This window comes from Mustelus asterias, chromosome 12, assembly GCF_964213995.1.
Source record: "Mustelus asterias chromosome 12, sMusAst1.hap1.1, whole genome shotgun sequence".
NCBI lineage: Eukaryota > Metazoa > Chordata > Chondrichthyes > Carcharhiniformes > Triakidae > Mustelus > Mustelus asterias.
The window spans coordinates 10618853-10635257 of NC_135812.1; the positions used below are offsets into that span (position 1 = coordinate 10618853).

At 42.3% G+C, this 16405-nt stretch overlaps 1 protein-coding gene across 9 annotated transcripts in view; it reads right to left on the bottom strand.

Moving 5' to 3' along the window:
• The window catches only part of nf1a (neurofibromin 1a), a 159112-nt gene that overhangs the window by 105715 nt on the left and 36992 nt on the right, over window positions 1–16405 (bottom strand). For all 9 annotated transcript variants that reach the window (XR_013499075.1, XR_013499076.1, XM_078224704.1 and 6 more), the window contains exons 4-6: window positions 9655–9845; window positions 3786–3892; window positions 1329–1396 (exon numbers count right to left, since the gene is read on the bottom strand). Coding sequence is in view for 7 of the 9 variants with exons in the window: in XM_078224704.1 (XP_078080830.1) it covers window positions 1329–1396; window positions 3786–3892; window positions 9655–9845 (366 nt within the window). In the remaining 2 variants the exon portion in view is untranslated. The remainder of the gene's footprint in view (window positions 1–1328; window positions 1397–3785; window positions 3893–9654; window positions 9846–16405) is intronic.

The following is a 16405-nucleotide window of genomic DNA, read 5'->3' on the forward strand; positions in this document are numbered from 1 at the left end:
CCATTATTGTAGTTTAATGTTCTTCTCTACTGTTCAGTAAACGTTTTGTTATTTGAATAATTTACAAAACTGACCCTTTCCTCACCGGGTTTCATCTCTTTTGTCACACGTTTTCCAAATCACACAAATGAACCATTAAGAACTGGTGTTCCAAGTTTCACTTCTGAGATTTGGGATGCCCTCTTCCTGAGCATTAGTGGGTTCATAGCACAAGCATTCGAAAGGAAGGTGGATAAGTTCCAGCGGTGGCTAAAATCACAATAGACAAAGGGGGTAGGTGGAATATTGGGTGACGTGACCCATGGTCACTGTGATCTCATATAGGGAAATTTAATCTGAGCAATTCCAACCAAAGGTGATTTATGGCCTATTAATTAATGATAGTATTAGCACAATAGAGAAGGATGACCTAAATTCAGGTTGCAGAATCGGTGCGAGTTGAGATGAGTATTTATAAAGGCAAGAAGTCATTTGTGGGAGTGGTGTACAGGCCCCCCTAACAGTAACTACATGATAGCACAGATATAAATGAGGAAATAATGAGAGCATTATAGAAAGGTACATGGATAATAATGGTGGATTTTAATTTACATATAGACTGGAAAATCATGGTGGGCAAAGGTAGCCTATATGAGGAGTTCACAGAATATTTTCAGGATAGTTTCTTAAAACAGTCCCAACAAGATAGCAGGCCATATTCGACCTGTTAGGACAAGATAGGCTTAATTGATTACTTCATAGTGAAGGCACCCATCAATGGCAGCGATCAAAATATAATTGAATTTCACATTCAATTTGAGGGAGAGAAAAGTGGGTCCAAAACTAGTATTTTAACCTTAAATTAGGGCAATTATGTGGGTATCAAAGGAGAGCTAGCTAACTGGCAAATTAGGTCAAGGAATAGATCAAAAGAGATGCAGCGGCAGACATTTAAGAGGATTTTCCTCTAGATACATTCCAACGAGAAAGAAAAATTCCAAGGAGAGGACTCACCATCCATGGTTAACTGAAAAAGTTAAAGGTAATATCAAACTTTAGCAGAGCAGGTAGAGGTAGATAAGCAAGATTGGCGGGAATGGGGAGCTAGGGTTACAATCAGATCAGCCATGACCTTATGGAGTGGCAGAGCAGGCTCAGGGGGCCAAATGGCCTCCTCCTGCTTCTAGTTCACATTGAAATAGACTTGTAATTCCATGGAATCAGTAGCAGAAGAATGCATCTTGGAACTCTTCAATTGCTGTCTGCAGAGCAACCAGTCAAATGGCCTCCCTGCATCCATCAGATTGTCCACAAAATGACTAGTATTAAAATAGCAAAGTCACACTTACCTTTTCAAGACTGCTTATGACTGCCAACTGAGCTGCCTTTTTCAAAGATTTGAATTTAAAGACCGTCTCTGTAGCAAATAAGAGTGTTTCATTAGTTTTTTTTCCCCTCCTTGATCATTTGGAACTCACGCAATAGATATTTGGCAATGCACAGGGTTAAGATCAGGGAAGGCATGCACTAGTTTTGTTTAGGTGGAAGGAGCGTTCTGCACTTCTAAGTTTAAAACTTAAAGTCTATTTATTAGTCATAAGGCAGGCTTACATTAACACTGCAATGAAGTTACTGTGAAATTCCCCGAGTCGCCACACTCCGGCACCTGTTCAGGTCCATGCGCCTAACCAGCACATCTTTCGGACTGTGGGAGGAAACCGGAGCACCCGGAGGAAAGCCACGCAGACATGGGGAAAACGTACAAACTCCACACAGACAGTGACCCGAGCCGGGAATCGAACCTGGGTCCCTGGCACTGTGAGGCAGCGGTGCTAACCACTGTGCCAGATTTCCTTGGGATGTTCTCCTTGCCCCATCATTTTTGGCCATATTTTAACCCCAATTGGTGCATCTGACAGGCAACCTGTTTTCAGTTCTCAGTCATATCTTTTCAAGGGCCTCAGTTCCAGGGAGGCATCTAAATTGATGAGTCTTCCCCTTTGCAAGTATCCTTCTTAATAACACAGCTAACAGCAGAGCAAGCTGAAGAACTCGGAGCGAGTGTGGGTTAATCTCCAACCATTGGAACAATACACTACTGCACCACCATGCCACTGTAATACAATCTTTTGTTTTATTGAAAGGCACTGAAGCGCAAAAGACAGACAGGTGACATATGAAGGAAGACAGGTGACATATGAAGGAGCGGAACGGAGAGATATCACACATGCGCACAGGGGTGGCATGGCGACACGGGGGCAGCACAGTGGTTAGGGACCTGGATTCAATTCTGGCCTCAGGTGACTGTGGAGTTTGCACATTCTTCCAATATCTGCGTAGATTTCCTCCAGGTGCTCCAGTTTCCCCCCCACATTCCAAAGGTGTGTAGGTTAGGTTGATTGGCCATGCTAAATTGCCCCTTAATGTCAGGGGGATTAGCAGGGTAAATTCTTGGGGTTACAGGGATAGCGCCTGGATGGGATTGTTGTCGGTGTAGGCTCGATGGGCCAAATGGCCTCCTTCTGCACTGTAGGGATTCTATTATATGTTAGGTTAGCAAATAACACTGCCAACAGCTCGCGTTAACTGCAAGTTAATATTGCCACTTTCCTCTGTTACACACAGCTCAACCACAATCACCAAATGTTCCTTCCTTGCTCCCACCCTTAATAGCAAGCATCCTGTTCACAATTCCCCAATACATGCTTAGGATTTTGTAAAATTACTTAAGTTGTTGTACATGAACTGATATAGGAACACATAAGTCACTCATTTTTAAAAAACTAACCCCAGCTTAAAATCACTAACATTGATATTCAAATTTGTGCATTCCCCAAATGTGTATTTTAAAAAAAACAAGCAATATTGAGGCAAAGGGAACAAATTGCTACATTACCAGATACCAAGCCTCAGCACTATTGCACAAAAAGCTACCACTCCGCACCACACACTGAAATAGATGCCCCCACAAAATACTCCATGAACATGACCCTTTATTTCCCATATTGTACATCAGTGTAGTCAATACCATTAGGACTGCCAAATTAAATTCAACTGTGACACTGCTGAGAAGCTTCAAACTTAAATTCAAACTACACAAACACATTTCGCTGTTGTCACAAGCATGATCTCATCTGCTTGCTCAGAATCAAGCAAGAGGCAGGAAACTACAACATTCTGATCTCTATCCCACGGCCAGACTTTTGCCACAATCTCCTTTTATCGGTAAAGAGTTGCCTTCAGCATTGCAGAAACCCCACACCAACCCAATTTCAGAAATGCTCTCACTAGCCTCCCCGCCTCCATCTTTCACAAAACCAGGTACTCCGAATCCTCTATCAGATCAATATGCGCACACCCTCGTCCATTCTCAGCTAACCCCCATGTCCCAGCAATATCAATTTTGGGATCTGGGTCTGCAAATCCCCACCTACATTTGGGACGCGTTCTCCAATCTGACATCAAGGGTGTGCACCCAGCATTTTTCAGAAGTCTGGGTGACTAGTTCCGCCCCCCCCCCCCCTCCCTTCTGTTATTTTTCAGTCATTACAGTAAAACTATCTTCTAAACCAAGTTCACCTCATTACCTCAAATCCTGAATTGAAAACAAAACACACCTCTTGCTCATACCTTTGGCTTCCTATCTCACCCAAATTTTATTTCCAGCATTTACATTCATGAAGGACAGAAGCCTTTAGGCTTCATTTTCAAAATTTAAGAACATTGAGGCAAGAGGGGGGGGAAGTTTCGCCTTTCACAATGCAAAATTATTAAAAGCCTGTTGAAGACATCTGAATCCACTTTACCTTGCAACAATCGCTTGAGTCTTGCACAATCCACATTAATGTGCTGTATCAATTCGATGTCATTGACGTCTGTACTATCTTCCGAGCACATTGCCAGCTCTTGCAACCTGCAAACAAATCCAATGAGCAAATGAAAGATGTCAACCATTAGGAAGCTAAATCAACGGCAAACCCAGGTTTGCTTAAACATAGCAGCTAAACGCTGACTACGATACACGTCCAGCTTCTATGAAGATCAGCAATAGTACAATAATTGCTACAGAAGGTTTATGAAAAAGGTGCTATTGCAGGTTTATTCTGAAAATATAAACAAAAACACAGAGGCAAATATTGCCTACTGACACAATCAGTGGAATGAATTAGCTGCAAGTACGTATTTTAACTTTGATGTGGAGATGCCAGCGCTGGTGGGCACAGTACGAAGTCTCACAACACCGGGTTAAAGCCCACTCACCTGATGAAGGAGCAGCGCTCCAAAAGCTCATGATATCAAATAAACCTGTTGGACTTTAACCTAGTGTTGAGACTTCTTATTTACTTATTTTAACTTCACAACACAACAGATAGATTTCTCTTCAGATTTGGGGAAATTTGAAGCCTGAAAACAGGTGGAATTGTATGGAATGCCAAACGGGAACAAATTCACATTCACCTGCAACAGGTAAGATAGAGGAAACTTCTCAAAGACAAGAGTTTCGCATCAATCAGATGCAGTCATCCTGAATTTTCTCACACCAACAGAAGCAACTCTGGATCTCAAATGAAGTTAAATTAATGAGATTCAACCTTGAAAAACAAACAAGTTCACGCTGATTTGTTATGGTGACGAGCCAATGACAGGAAGAACTACTTAGTCTTCTGTGAGCTTAAAATCTCAACCTCAGATAGTCTTTTTTTGGGGTTCTTTAAAAGCTTTTGTAACTGATGAATTGTGTGTATCAAGCTGAATCATGTCACTGACTGCGCAACAGGACTGACTCAGAAGTGTTTTAGATTTTAAGCTGTATGCACCACCTTGATCCAAATCAACATGCCATCTGTTGTGGGTGCAGCAATATATCTTATGATTCAAAGCTGTTCGGTGCATTTCCTACAAAAGGGGGCAGTGACAAAATGAGGTGGTTCACAGCACCAGAGAATGCTCAAAATGAGTTGAAATATAGTCCTTGGTGGCATTTATATACTGCATTCCATCACTTAAGATCATCGCAGCTGGGAACAACATTGGAGTTATATTGCAAAATCTCAAAAATTCAGTACATTTGCTAACATTGCCCATTGAAATAGATCCCAATTCCTTGCGATGACATTTACTGCATTTTGCTTTTAGTTGCAGGTTAGAAATCAGAATTGTAATGAGCTTCACACAAGAAACAGTAAGTCACCGTAGACTCATAATTCTCAACAGGAAAAAGCTGTCTTGTCCATCTTACATTTGTAAAAGCAGTGATGTGGAGCGCGGTGAGCAGGGAACGAAGCAGCAGTTCAAACAATCAGTGGGGAGAAGAATAAAGGATATGGTCACTTTTTTTTTAAAAGAAAAACCCCCTCCGAATAAACTCAAAGTACCAAACAGCTACACAGTGGGAGTTATATTTCATCCACAAAGAAACCTGAAGAGCCCTCATGCTTTCAGAACTTGGAATTGAGAGGAATTATGAAACAAGAATTAGGCAAAGAAAGGAGGAGTTTCAATCATAGCCCAAAGTCTCTCAAATGGGATTTGAACCCACAACCTTTGGATGCAGAGGAAGAGAGTGTAATCAATGGAACCATGAATCTAAAAACTGCTGCTTTACAGCACACTACAGAAATACAGCTCAGAATGTCACTATCACCTCATGCACAGATTTAGAAGGCAGCCACCTTTTCAAATTCTATGCATACGTGGAGCCAACAAAACAGAAAAAAGGGTCAGCAGAAAGGGGGTGGCACGGCGGCACAGTGGTTAGCACTGCTGCTTCACAGCACCAGGGACCCACGTTCAATTCCATCCTTGGGTGATTGTATGGAGTGCACGTCCTCCCCGTGTCTGCGTGGGTTTCCTCCGGGTGCTCCTGTTTCCTCCCACACTCCAAAGATGTGCTGGTTAGGTGAATTGGCCATGCTAAATTGTCCTTTAGTGTCACAAAGAGGTGTAGGTTAGATGGATTAGCCATGGTAAATGAGTGGGGTTGGGGGGGGGGGGCTCTTTCGGAGAGTTGGTGCAGACCTGACGCGCCAAGCGGCCTCCTCCGCCACAGTAGGCATTCTATGAATTCTAAGACGAAATGTGCCGAAATGAAAACTTCATTTAAGACTGAAAAAATAATTAAAATGTACAATTTTTAATTTGTATTTCCTCTACAAAAAAAAACCACTAATCACAATTACTCATTCATCACCACTTTGAAAATCATTCATAAACCAGCTGCACCATACCCTACCTTCTCAAAGATGGCCTGGCCTCTCATCAAAACTTACAGATGTGCACGCCATGAAACAGAGTACCCAGGATTACACACAAAATGGAACCTTCATCCACTCGTGGGAATGTGTTATGACATGCCAAGAATCCCACAGCTGCTGCAACAAGGCTTAAAATATGTCAAACAGGAAAATAGGAGGTTAAGAGGTCAGCAATGTTAGTGCCAGGAGCCTGACCAAACTTGGGAGACCCACATCATGAAAGGATGCAGGATTTACCCAATAATTACTCAACTCTGAAAATCAATAAGCTTACGTCCAGAACTTAGAAGTGAATCTATAGGGGCCTATTTAAATGACGGCATCAAATAGAGTAGAAATGCCTTTCAAGGAAGCTTCCCTCTAATTGCCACTAAATATTTTGACTCATTAAAAGGTACTCTAATGCCCGCACGTAGTTTGTTTTATCTATTGTTTCCCTTTTCTTTCTCTTACTCAACCCAGCGGCACGGTAGCACAGTGGGTAGCACTGCTGCTTCACAGCTCCAGGGACCTGGGTTCGATTCCCGGCTTGGGTCACTGTCTGTTTGGAGTTTGCACATTCTCCTCGTGTCTGCGTGGGTTTCCTCCGGGTGCTCCGGTTTCCTCCCACAGTCCAAAGATGTGCGGGTTAGGTTGATTGGCCATGCTAAAATTGCCCTTAGTGTCCTGGGATGCGTAGGTTAGAGGGATTAGTGGGTAAAATATGTAGGGATATGGGGGTAGGGTCTGGGTGGGATTGTGGTCGGTGCAGACTCGATGGGCCGAATGGCCTCTTTCTGTGCTGTAGGGTTTCTAAGATTTCTAAGGCTCCCATTCCAATGAAATATGCATTTAGCCGTTCTGAGGTGCCCTTGCAAGATAAAGACAGTGAAAAAGACAGAAATTATTATTTCAAAGTTCATGCTTTACTGCTGGTGCTCACTTCTGTGGAGTGAAACACCACTAGAGATTCAGTGATCATGTGAAAATTGTGCTTCCAAGTTGCAATGCAACAGCGTGGACAATAAACACACATCAGAGGTTTGCTGAACTGCTGTCAATGTGTAATGAATATTACAAATTTATTCCTCATTTAATAGCAAGTATTGTCACATCTAACTATTAGAATTAACTTATTAAAAGTTAAAGTTAATTGATTATGTCACAAGTAGACTTACATTAACACCGCAATGAAGTTACTGTGAAAATCCCCTAGTCGCCACACTCCGGCACCTGTTCGGGTACACCGAGGGGGAATTTAGCATGGCCAATGCACCTAACCAGCACGTCTTTCAGACCGCATGTATTACCTGCCTATCCCATTGAAACTATGCAAATAATGTCAAAAACCATCTGCCCAAATCATACAGTTTTGCTCAATAACGTAATGGGGAAAAGTGGCTATGTACGAAGCTGCTGTGTTCAGTAAATAAGACAGAGGATCCACTAAGTCTAGTAAAGTGAAAAATAAATGTCTCTCAGTGATGCCAACAGGATAATTTTGAACAAAAGTCACAAGCCAGTCTCACATGAGGGAGCCATTTATGATTTCATTTTGCTTCTCCAAGTATTTGTAAATGTTTGTGTTGAGTTTTCAATTGAAATTGCTTCCTCCGGGAAAAAAAATGCCATATTTATTTTAACAGTATGCCCACACAAGGGGTCTGTTGGCTGTTCCCATCTATTCAAAGTCTTTGTCCACCACAAGCCCAGTGATTAGGTGTTTGAAGTGGTTAACATTTTGCTTGGGCATTAGTGAAATTTCTTGAGCAGAGCAGCAGGCAACCCAAATTTACACAAACTTAAACTTCAATATTAGATTGTTTGAATATTACAGACCTAGCAGAGAGAGCAGGCGTAGCACTCAATGTTCCTACAGCAAAATAATTCTTGTAATGGATTGTAATTGCTGTCAGCAATTTTAGAAACATTTTTTTTTATAAACATGTTACACCAAGTCAGATTGCCTGCCTGGCTTCTCACACAAACCAGATACTTGGATGAACATTACACAAATCAATATTAAAACACAACCATAAACTTTGCAATAATTGCACTATATTAAAGGTAATGGCGTGAGGTCATTTGTGCAACAGGAAATTAAACAACTTTTGTTTCTACTTTTTCCCCTGGGACATGGACAACACTTGCATCATCGGGCAATAAAGTCAACTAGATAGTCTGGGAGTTAAGTCATTTTTAGGTTAGACCAGATAATGGGTGACAAGCTTCCTTCCCAGAAGCATCTTAAATGAACCAACAAAATTTTCACAATAATAATTCTGCAAAATGTGTTTTATTTTCTGACAGTTTATTAAAATCGACTTCACAACACCGCCTTCTGACTCAGAGGCAACAGTGCCACCCACTGAGCCCCAGCTGATGCCAAGGCTACCATTCTTAATACAAAATGAAGCACAATACAAAACAAATACTTCATGGTTTACCTACCAATGCATACCTTTTCATTTCTGTTAATAATATATCCAAAAACACACACACCAGAAGTCGATCGAGTAGTTAGTACAAAGAACCGCCAGCAGATTTTACTACTTGATAAGCCAGGGACCACGGGCTAAATTCCAGCAGCCCTATCACTGACGATCAACTAACCAGCAAAAAGAAAATCCAGGAATCCAAACAAGAGATCTTTCGGTTTAATGGCTCAGTATGTGGAGATGCCGGCGTTGGACTGGGGTAAACACAGTATGAAGTCTAACAACACAAAGTTAAAGTCCAACAAGTTTATTTGGTAGCAAAAGCCACTAGCTTTCGAAGCGCTGCTCCTTCATCAGGCGAGTGGGATTTCAGTTACACATCTCATTTAACTTGCGTTTAACCCTCCCTCCACTCACATTGTCCGTACCTTTAAGACTTGATTACCTGTAAAGACTCACATTCCAACCATTATTTTGTAAATTGAGTTTGTGTCTTTGTATGCTCTGTTTGTGAACTGAAATCCCACTCACCTGATGAAGGAGCAGCGCTTCGAAAGCTAGTGGCTTTTGCTACCAAATAAACCTGTTGGACTTCAACCTGGTGTTGTCAGACTTCTTACAATGGCTCAGTATACAGGGTGTTTTCTTTCCCAACCAAGCTATCAAGGGAGTTAACTCAATAAAAGACAGGAGGAACCTTTAACAATCTTTAAGCAAGATTGTTTCAAGTTTACACTTAACAGTTAATCATATCACCAATAGGACAAAAATTCAATTTCTGACAACAACGTGACAAGGATCTCAGGTTCAAACTAATGGCTACCAAAACATCAATAATTATTCTAAAGTCCATTAATTCAGCATAAAAGTGATTAATGATACACAAGTGAACTTTCATTGGGTACACAAGTTATTTGCTCATCAGGAACGAATTGCATCCAATCATTTAATCGCATTCTTCTGCTTTCATTACTAGGACCTGAAACCAAGTAAATCACACTGACCTGGTGGAGACTCGGCTGAAGACAGCATTGAAGTTGTTACAGCTCAGGGAGAAGAGAACCCCAGAAGCAGAGTTGCGGAGTTGTGCTACCAGCTGGTTTCCCTCACGGGACATGTGGATAAATTGGCAAATTTCTGGCAGTAGCTGTTTTACAAGCATCGTCTCATCAAGCCGCATCGTATCCTTAGGTTGCTACAAAGGTTGAAGGTTACAAGCGCATCAATATCACAAATTGTATACACTGGGTATGTACACACAAGAACAAACTTGGAACAATACAAGGTTCAGGGTTGGGGGGAAACCAACTTAACTTTTAACAGTGGTATTAAAGGTCCAGGGTTGGGGGGGGGGGTGGTAGAAGCGTTAAGAGTTGAAGACTGAAAGACGTAAATTAGGATCAGAAAATCAGAGGGCTGGTATTTCCATGCTGCTTTGGTACATATCTGTGCAACCAGGAAAGCTGCTGACTGCTCAGAAATGCAGTGCATGGTACACCTCAGCATTAGGTGAAAAAACTTGGAAAAGAGAAAGGAAAGGAGATTTAAAGAACAGCTTTACAGAGAACAAGTCAATTATTAAGCAGCAAGCCAAATTAAGTACCCAGAATTTAGGATTGTCCAAAATTAAGCAAGATCTGTGGCAGTAGTAACTGTGAATGAAAACATCTAGGAGTTAAAAATTATAGCCAGGTACATTCTAATTGTCCAGTTTAGCAGGCCAAACAATATTAGTCAGTGCCAGACAACGCAAAGATTTCCTGCACACACTCAGAAACTGGGTCAAGCAAAAAAAATTAACATACACAAAGAAAAGGTGCAGTTAAAGACAACACTTGGCTTTACATCAGAGCAACAGCAAGCAAATTTCTTTTTGTTTTCAGAAAATCCTCTGCATTACATCCCAGAGGTGAAAAGGAACAGCAGACTGTATGGGATGTGGAATTAGAAGAGCTAAAACGGACTATGAAATATCTTTGGCAAACAGGAGAATCCCACGGTTTTTCATGCATATGTTAGGAGCAAGAGGGTAACAAGAGAAAGAGTAAGGCCTACTCAAGGACAATGGAGGGAAGTTATGCGTGGAACCACAGGAAGTGGGTGAGATCCTTAATGAGCACTTTGTATCAGTATTCACAGAGGAGAAAGACATGATGGATGTTGAGGTCAGGGATAGGTGTGTGAATGCTCTAAAGAATGTCAATATATCAAAGGAGGAAATGTTGAGTATCCTAAATTGCATTAAGGTAGACAAATCCCCGAGGCCTGATGGGATCTATTCTAGGTTACTGCGGGGGGCAACAGGATAAATAGCTGGGGCCTTAACAGATACCTTCACATCCAATTTGACCACAGGCGAAGTTCCAGGGGACTGGAGAATAGGCAATGTTGTTCCCTTGTTTAAGAAAGGAAGCTGGGATTATCCAGGAAATTATAGGCCCGTGAGCCTGACATCAGTGGTAGGGAAGCTTTTGGAGAAGATACTGAGGGACCGGATATATGCACATTTGGAAGAAAATGGACTACTTAGTGACAGGCAGCAGGGGGGTTTTGTACAGGGAAGGTCATGTCTCACTAGCTTGACTGAGTTTTTTTGAAGAGGTGACAAAGAAAATTGATGAGGGAAGGGCTTTGGATGTAAATTATATGGACTAGGTGTGTGACAAGGGCCCACATAGCAGGCTGGTACAAAAACTAAAATCACATGGGATTCAGAGTGGGCTGGCTAGATGGATACAGAACTGGCTTGTTTATAGAAGACAGTAGTGGTGGAAGGGTGTTTTTCAGAATGGAGATCTGTAGCTAGTGGTGTTCCGCAGGGATCACTGCTGGGACCTCTTGTTTGTAGTTTATATAAATGATCTGGATGAAAATGTGGGTGGCCTGATTAGTAAGTTTGTGGATGATACGAAGATTGGTGGTTGCTGATAGTACCAAGGATTGTCAGAGGATACAACAGGATAGAGATAGATTGGAGACTTGGGCACAGAAATGGCAGATGGAGTTTAATCTGGAAAAATGCAACGCGATGCATTTTGGAGAATCAAATTTAGGTATGAAGTATACTGTAAATGGCAGAACCCTTAGGAACATTAACATAGAAGGACCTGAGCGTGTAGGTCCACAGTTCCCCAAAAGTGGCAACACAGGTGGCCAAGGTGATTAAGACACATGTCATGCTTGCCTTCATCAGCCGGGGCATTGAGTACAGGAGTTGGGAAATCATGTTGCAGCTACATAAAAAACCTTGGTTAGGCCTCAAATGGAGTATTGTGTGCAGTTCTGGTCACCACATATCAGAAGGATGTGGAAGCTTTGGAGAGTGTGTAAAGAAGGTTCACCAGGATGTTGCTTGGTCGAGGGTGTTGGCTAGGAGGAGAGGTTGAATAAACTAGGATTGTTTTCACTGCAAAGACTGAGGGGAGACCTGATAAAGGTCTACAAAGTTATGAAGGGCATAGACAGGGTGGATAGTCAGAGGCTTTTTCCAAGTGTGAAAGTGTCAATTACAAGGGGGCACAGGTTCAAGGTGAGAGGAGGAAAGTTTAAGGGAGATGTGCGGGGGGGAAGTTTTTCACGCAGAGTGTGGTGGGTGCCTGGAATGCGCTGCCAGAGGTGGTGGTGGAAGCAGGCACATTAGCAACATTTAAGAGGCATCTGGATGGGTCCAGAATAGGGAGGGAAGAGAGGGATACAGACCGAGTGAGGGGAGAAGGTTTTTTTTGTTGGGCACAGGCTTGGAGGGCCGAAGGGCCTGTTCCTGTGCTGTACTTTTCTTTGTATTAAAATTAAAGATATTGAGACCCCTTTAACTTTGGCCTTTATGTAATCCCAAAAGAAACTCCAACTAGACCAGAATAAGGAAACACCTGTTAAATTCATCTTTAGCTCGTGGTGACAAGCATTGCAAAATTAAATTGAGGAAAAAGTACTTGATACACAAAAAATGGGTCTGTATTTTTCACGTTACTTGTTTTATGCAAATACAAGAGATTCAGAAACTGATCTTCTCAATGAGAGAGAGGTTCAACACAATGAAATTGTCATGCCTTTTGAGATGCTACAGGATAAGAAACCTTAAATTAATGGTCCTTTTACACAAAGATTGCTATCCAATTTTTCAGTTGAGATTTTTATCCATGTTTTCTCTTCCAAAATTGAGTTGTGCTGGGTTCCATCACATGGGTACCTCCAGTACCACATTAATTGGTCAGTGTGTGTGTAAAAATTGAGTATTAACTGAGGTAGTTGGGTGTAGCAACACATGCAAGCCCAATCCTTTCCTCAAGGGGCAGCACGGTGGCACAGTGGTTAGCACTGCTGCCTCACAGCACCATGGATCCAGGTTCAATTCCAGCCTCGGGTCACTGTCTGTGTGGAGTTTGCACATTCTCCCCGTGTCTGTGTGGAGTTTGCACATTCTCCCCGTGTCTGCGTGGGCTTCCTCCAGGTGCCCTGGTTTCCTCTCAGTCCAACGATGTGCGGGTTAGGTTGACTGGCCATGCTAAATTGACCCTAGTGTCAGGGGATTAGTGGGGTAAATATGTGGGGTTATGGGGATAGGGCCTGGGTGGGATTGTGGTCGGTGCAGACTCGATGTGCCGAATGGCCTCCTTCTGCACTGTAGGGATTCTATGTCCAATTTTGGCTCGGCCGATCCCATCTCCTGATACGGAGGAAGTAATATGCTATTTAAAATGTGTTTTAAAAACACACAGCTTTCACGACAAGCACCTCAGATCATCCAGACTCGTTATCCAATTGCACTTGAGCCAACTTTGCCTCAGCAATTGGTCAATTTTGTGTTGAATTTGGTACCTAGTGGGATAGTTCGAGGAAGAAAATTAGGTGAGGTGGTGTAGAATAAGAAACTTGTTTAGAAGTGAAATATATTTCCTTTATCATTCTTAGAATATTCTGTGAAAATTCTGTTATTGTTCGTTCGGACGTATTGCATCAATGAGAGTCAACTCAAACAAGTCCTAGGCTAAGCACAGCAACAGAAACTGAAAATAAATCTCCTTGTTGCAGGTATCCAACTTTCCCACATTTTAATTTGCTATGAGGTATCTATTATTTACTAGATTAAATGCTCTATTTTTCATACAAAATCATCCTGCCCCTTGGCCTAACCATGATCTCTACATAGTCTCAACATGTGTCCATCTGCTGCTGAAACCCTCAACCCATGCCTTTTTCACCTCCAGCTTCAACTACCCCAAATGCTCTCCTGGCTGGTCTTTCAACCTACTCCCTCCACAAACCAAGCTTATCTAAACCTCTGCTACCCTTATCCTATCATTCACCAGGCTCAGCTCACTGACCCCCCCAGTCCTTGATGACCTACAATAGTTCTCCAATTCCAAAGTCCTGGTCCTGATGTTCAGAATCTCCTACTTCCTCCTCAGGGCGACACAGTGGTTAGCACTGCTGCCTCAATGCCACGACCCAGGTTTGATTCCCGGCTTGGGTGACTGTGTGGAGTTTGGACATTCTCCCCCTGTCCGTGTGGGTTTCCTCCGGATGCTCTGGCTTCCTCCCACAGTCCAAAGATTTGCGGGTTAGGTGGGTTGGAAGTGCTAAATTGCCCCTTAGTGTCTGGGGGACTAGCTAGGTTAAATGCATGGGGTTGTGGGGATAGGGCCTGGGTGGAATTGTGGTTGTGTAGCCTCGATGGGCTGAATGGCCTCCTTCTGCACTGTAGGATTCTATGATTCAGGTTCAATTCCAGCTTCGGGCCACTGTCTGTGCGGAGTTTGCACATTCTTCCCGTGTCTGCGTGAGTTTCCTCTGATGCTCCGGTTTCCTCCCATAAACCAAAGATGAGCGGGTTAGGCTAATTGACTGTGTTAATTTGCCCCTTAATGTCAAGGGGGACTATGAGGGCAAATATGTGGGGCTACAGGGATAGGGCCTGGGCGAGATTGTGGTCGAGGCAAACTCGATGGGCCAAATGGCCTCTTTCTGCACTGTAGGGATTCTATGTCGTATCACCTCCTCCAGCCTTAAAACTCTAACCCAAAAGCTCACCATTGCTGTTGAGCATCCGTTCCTTCTTTACACCAGGATTGACACATGTACCTATACACCATTCTGGAATTAACTGCTTAGCCCCCCTCTCCACCCCAGCTCTCTTCTGACTCCATGTCCATTCCTTAATTAAACCTCTGGTAAACACCTTAGAACATCACCGTGTTAAACTTGTAGCAGTAGTTTGGAGTTCTACTGAAAACCTTTTGCAAAGTGAAGCTAGTAATGTACATTATACGGAGCTGGGAAGGGGAGAAAGGCTTTAGGAACACAACACAGCCAAATAATGCCACTATTTGCTTTGTTTACATTCAACAGCTCTTAGAGGGCATCCAAGACACGATTAACACATCCAACAGAAAGCCAGTGAACTAGCTTTCATGCAAACCAGTCAGCTGTTCACACTTTACTCAGGCACAGAAGCAGTTGAAGTTATTAATAATTGCGCTATGGAATATTGCAGCCGCAAGTGCAGCATAGCAGTGAGGTGTCAATTCGCAATCCACAAATCTCCTTTTGGCAAACTCTATCCAGCTCTGCCAGTCATTTAGATGGGGCCTAAAAATAATTGACTGTAAATTTAAAACCGCACACAAAGTATTTATCCTTCAAACTGATATTAAAGCTTCATCCTAAAATGAACCTGGAGATTATTTTACCAGTATACAGCAAATAGCTCCAGCTAGCTCAGTTAAAACCCTTTGAAAAGCATCCATATTATCTAACCCAATCCCTTCCCTAAATAATTCCTGCAATAATCGTGGTCCACCCTGCTATGTCAAACTGTCCACCTTCGCATCAATAGAAATAGAATCCAAATTATTTTGAAATTTACCAACAAATTAGCAAGGTGTTTGGGAACCAACATAGTGTTTATTAATCTAAACCAAAGGAAATAACACTACAAGCACCTAGCCATTTACAAACAAGTACAGCACATGTAAAGCTCACAAACTGTAGATCATGGATTCTACCCCGCAATTCCTCCCACAGTAAGCTCTACTCTCAGCTGGAGCAAAATGGCAACAAAGAATTCCGCCAAGATGCATCAAGTCAATAGTAGAGATAGCTCAAAATCTTGTCCAACCATCCAGATAACCACAGAACAAGGCAGCCCTTGAAGCAAAACATCTACACTCCTTCTGGGTATGCAAAGGATTAGAAGTGCTACATTTAAGCTGATCATTTCAAAAGAAATTGGAGACACATTGTCAAGATGGATGGGTCAAAAATGGGCTTCATAATATTTGCAAGGAAACTAATACAAAACATCAAATGTCCAATACATCTTAAAACAGGCAAGTCAATAATTAACTGCTAATCAAAATTAAGTCAACACTGTCACTGTCATCCTTTTCTTGCTGTCTGGACATCCCAAAATTTAACCACGGCTGCAAGTAAACAACCTGGCCCTCATGGCATCGTCAATACCATTCTTTAGCTATTTCACCAGAAATACACAGGGTACATTCCATTGCCCTGACCAGTATTCTCACACTCACATTACCTATATCTTCCCGGGATCATCCAAAGACGACTGCAAACAAGAGAGAGTGTGTGCATTAACATAGCGATCACCACTATATTTCTAACAGGATCTTTTCTCTCTTTGCTGATGATGTCAAGAATATTTATTTTTACATATCAGGTATGATAACCAGTAATGCCATTTTTGGCATGAACACCAAGAACAATAACGATGGTTGCACTGTCCAAATTGGAGTA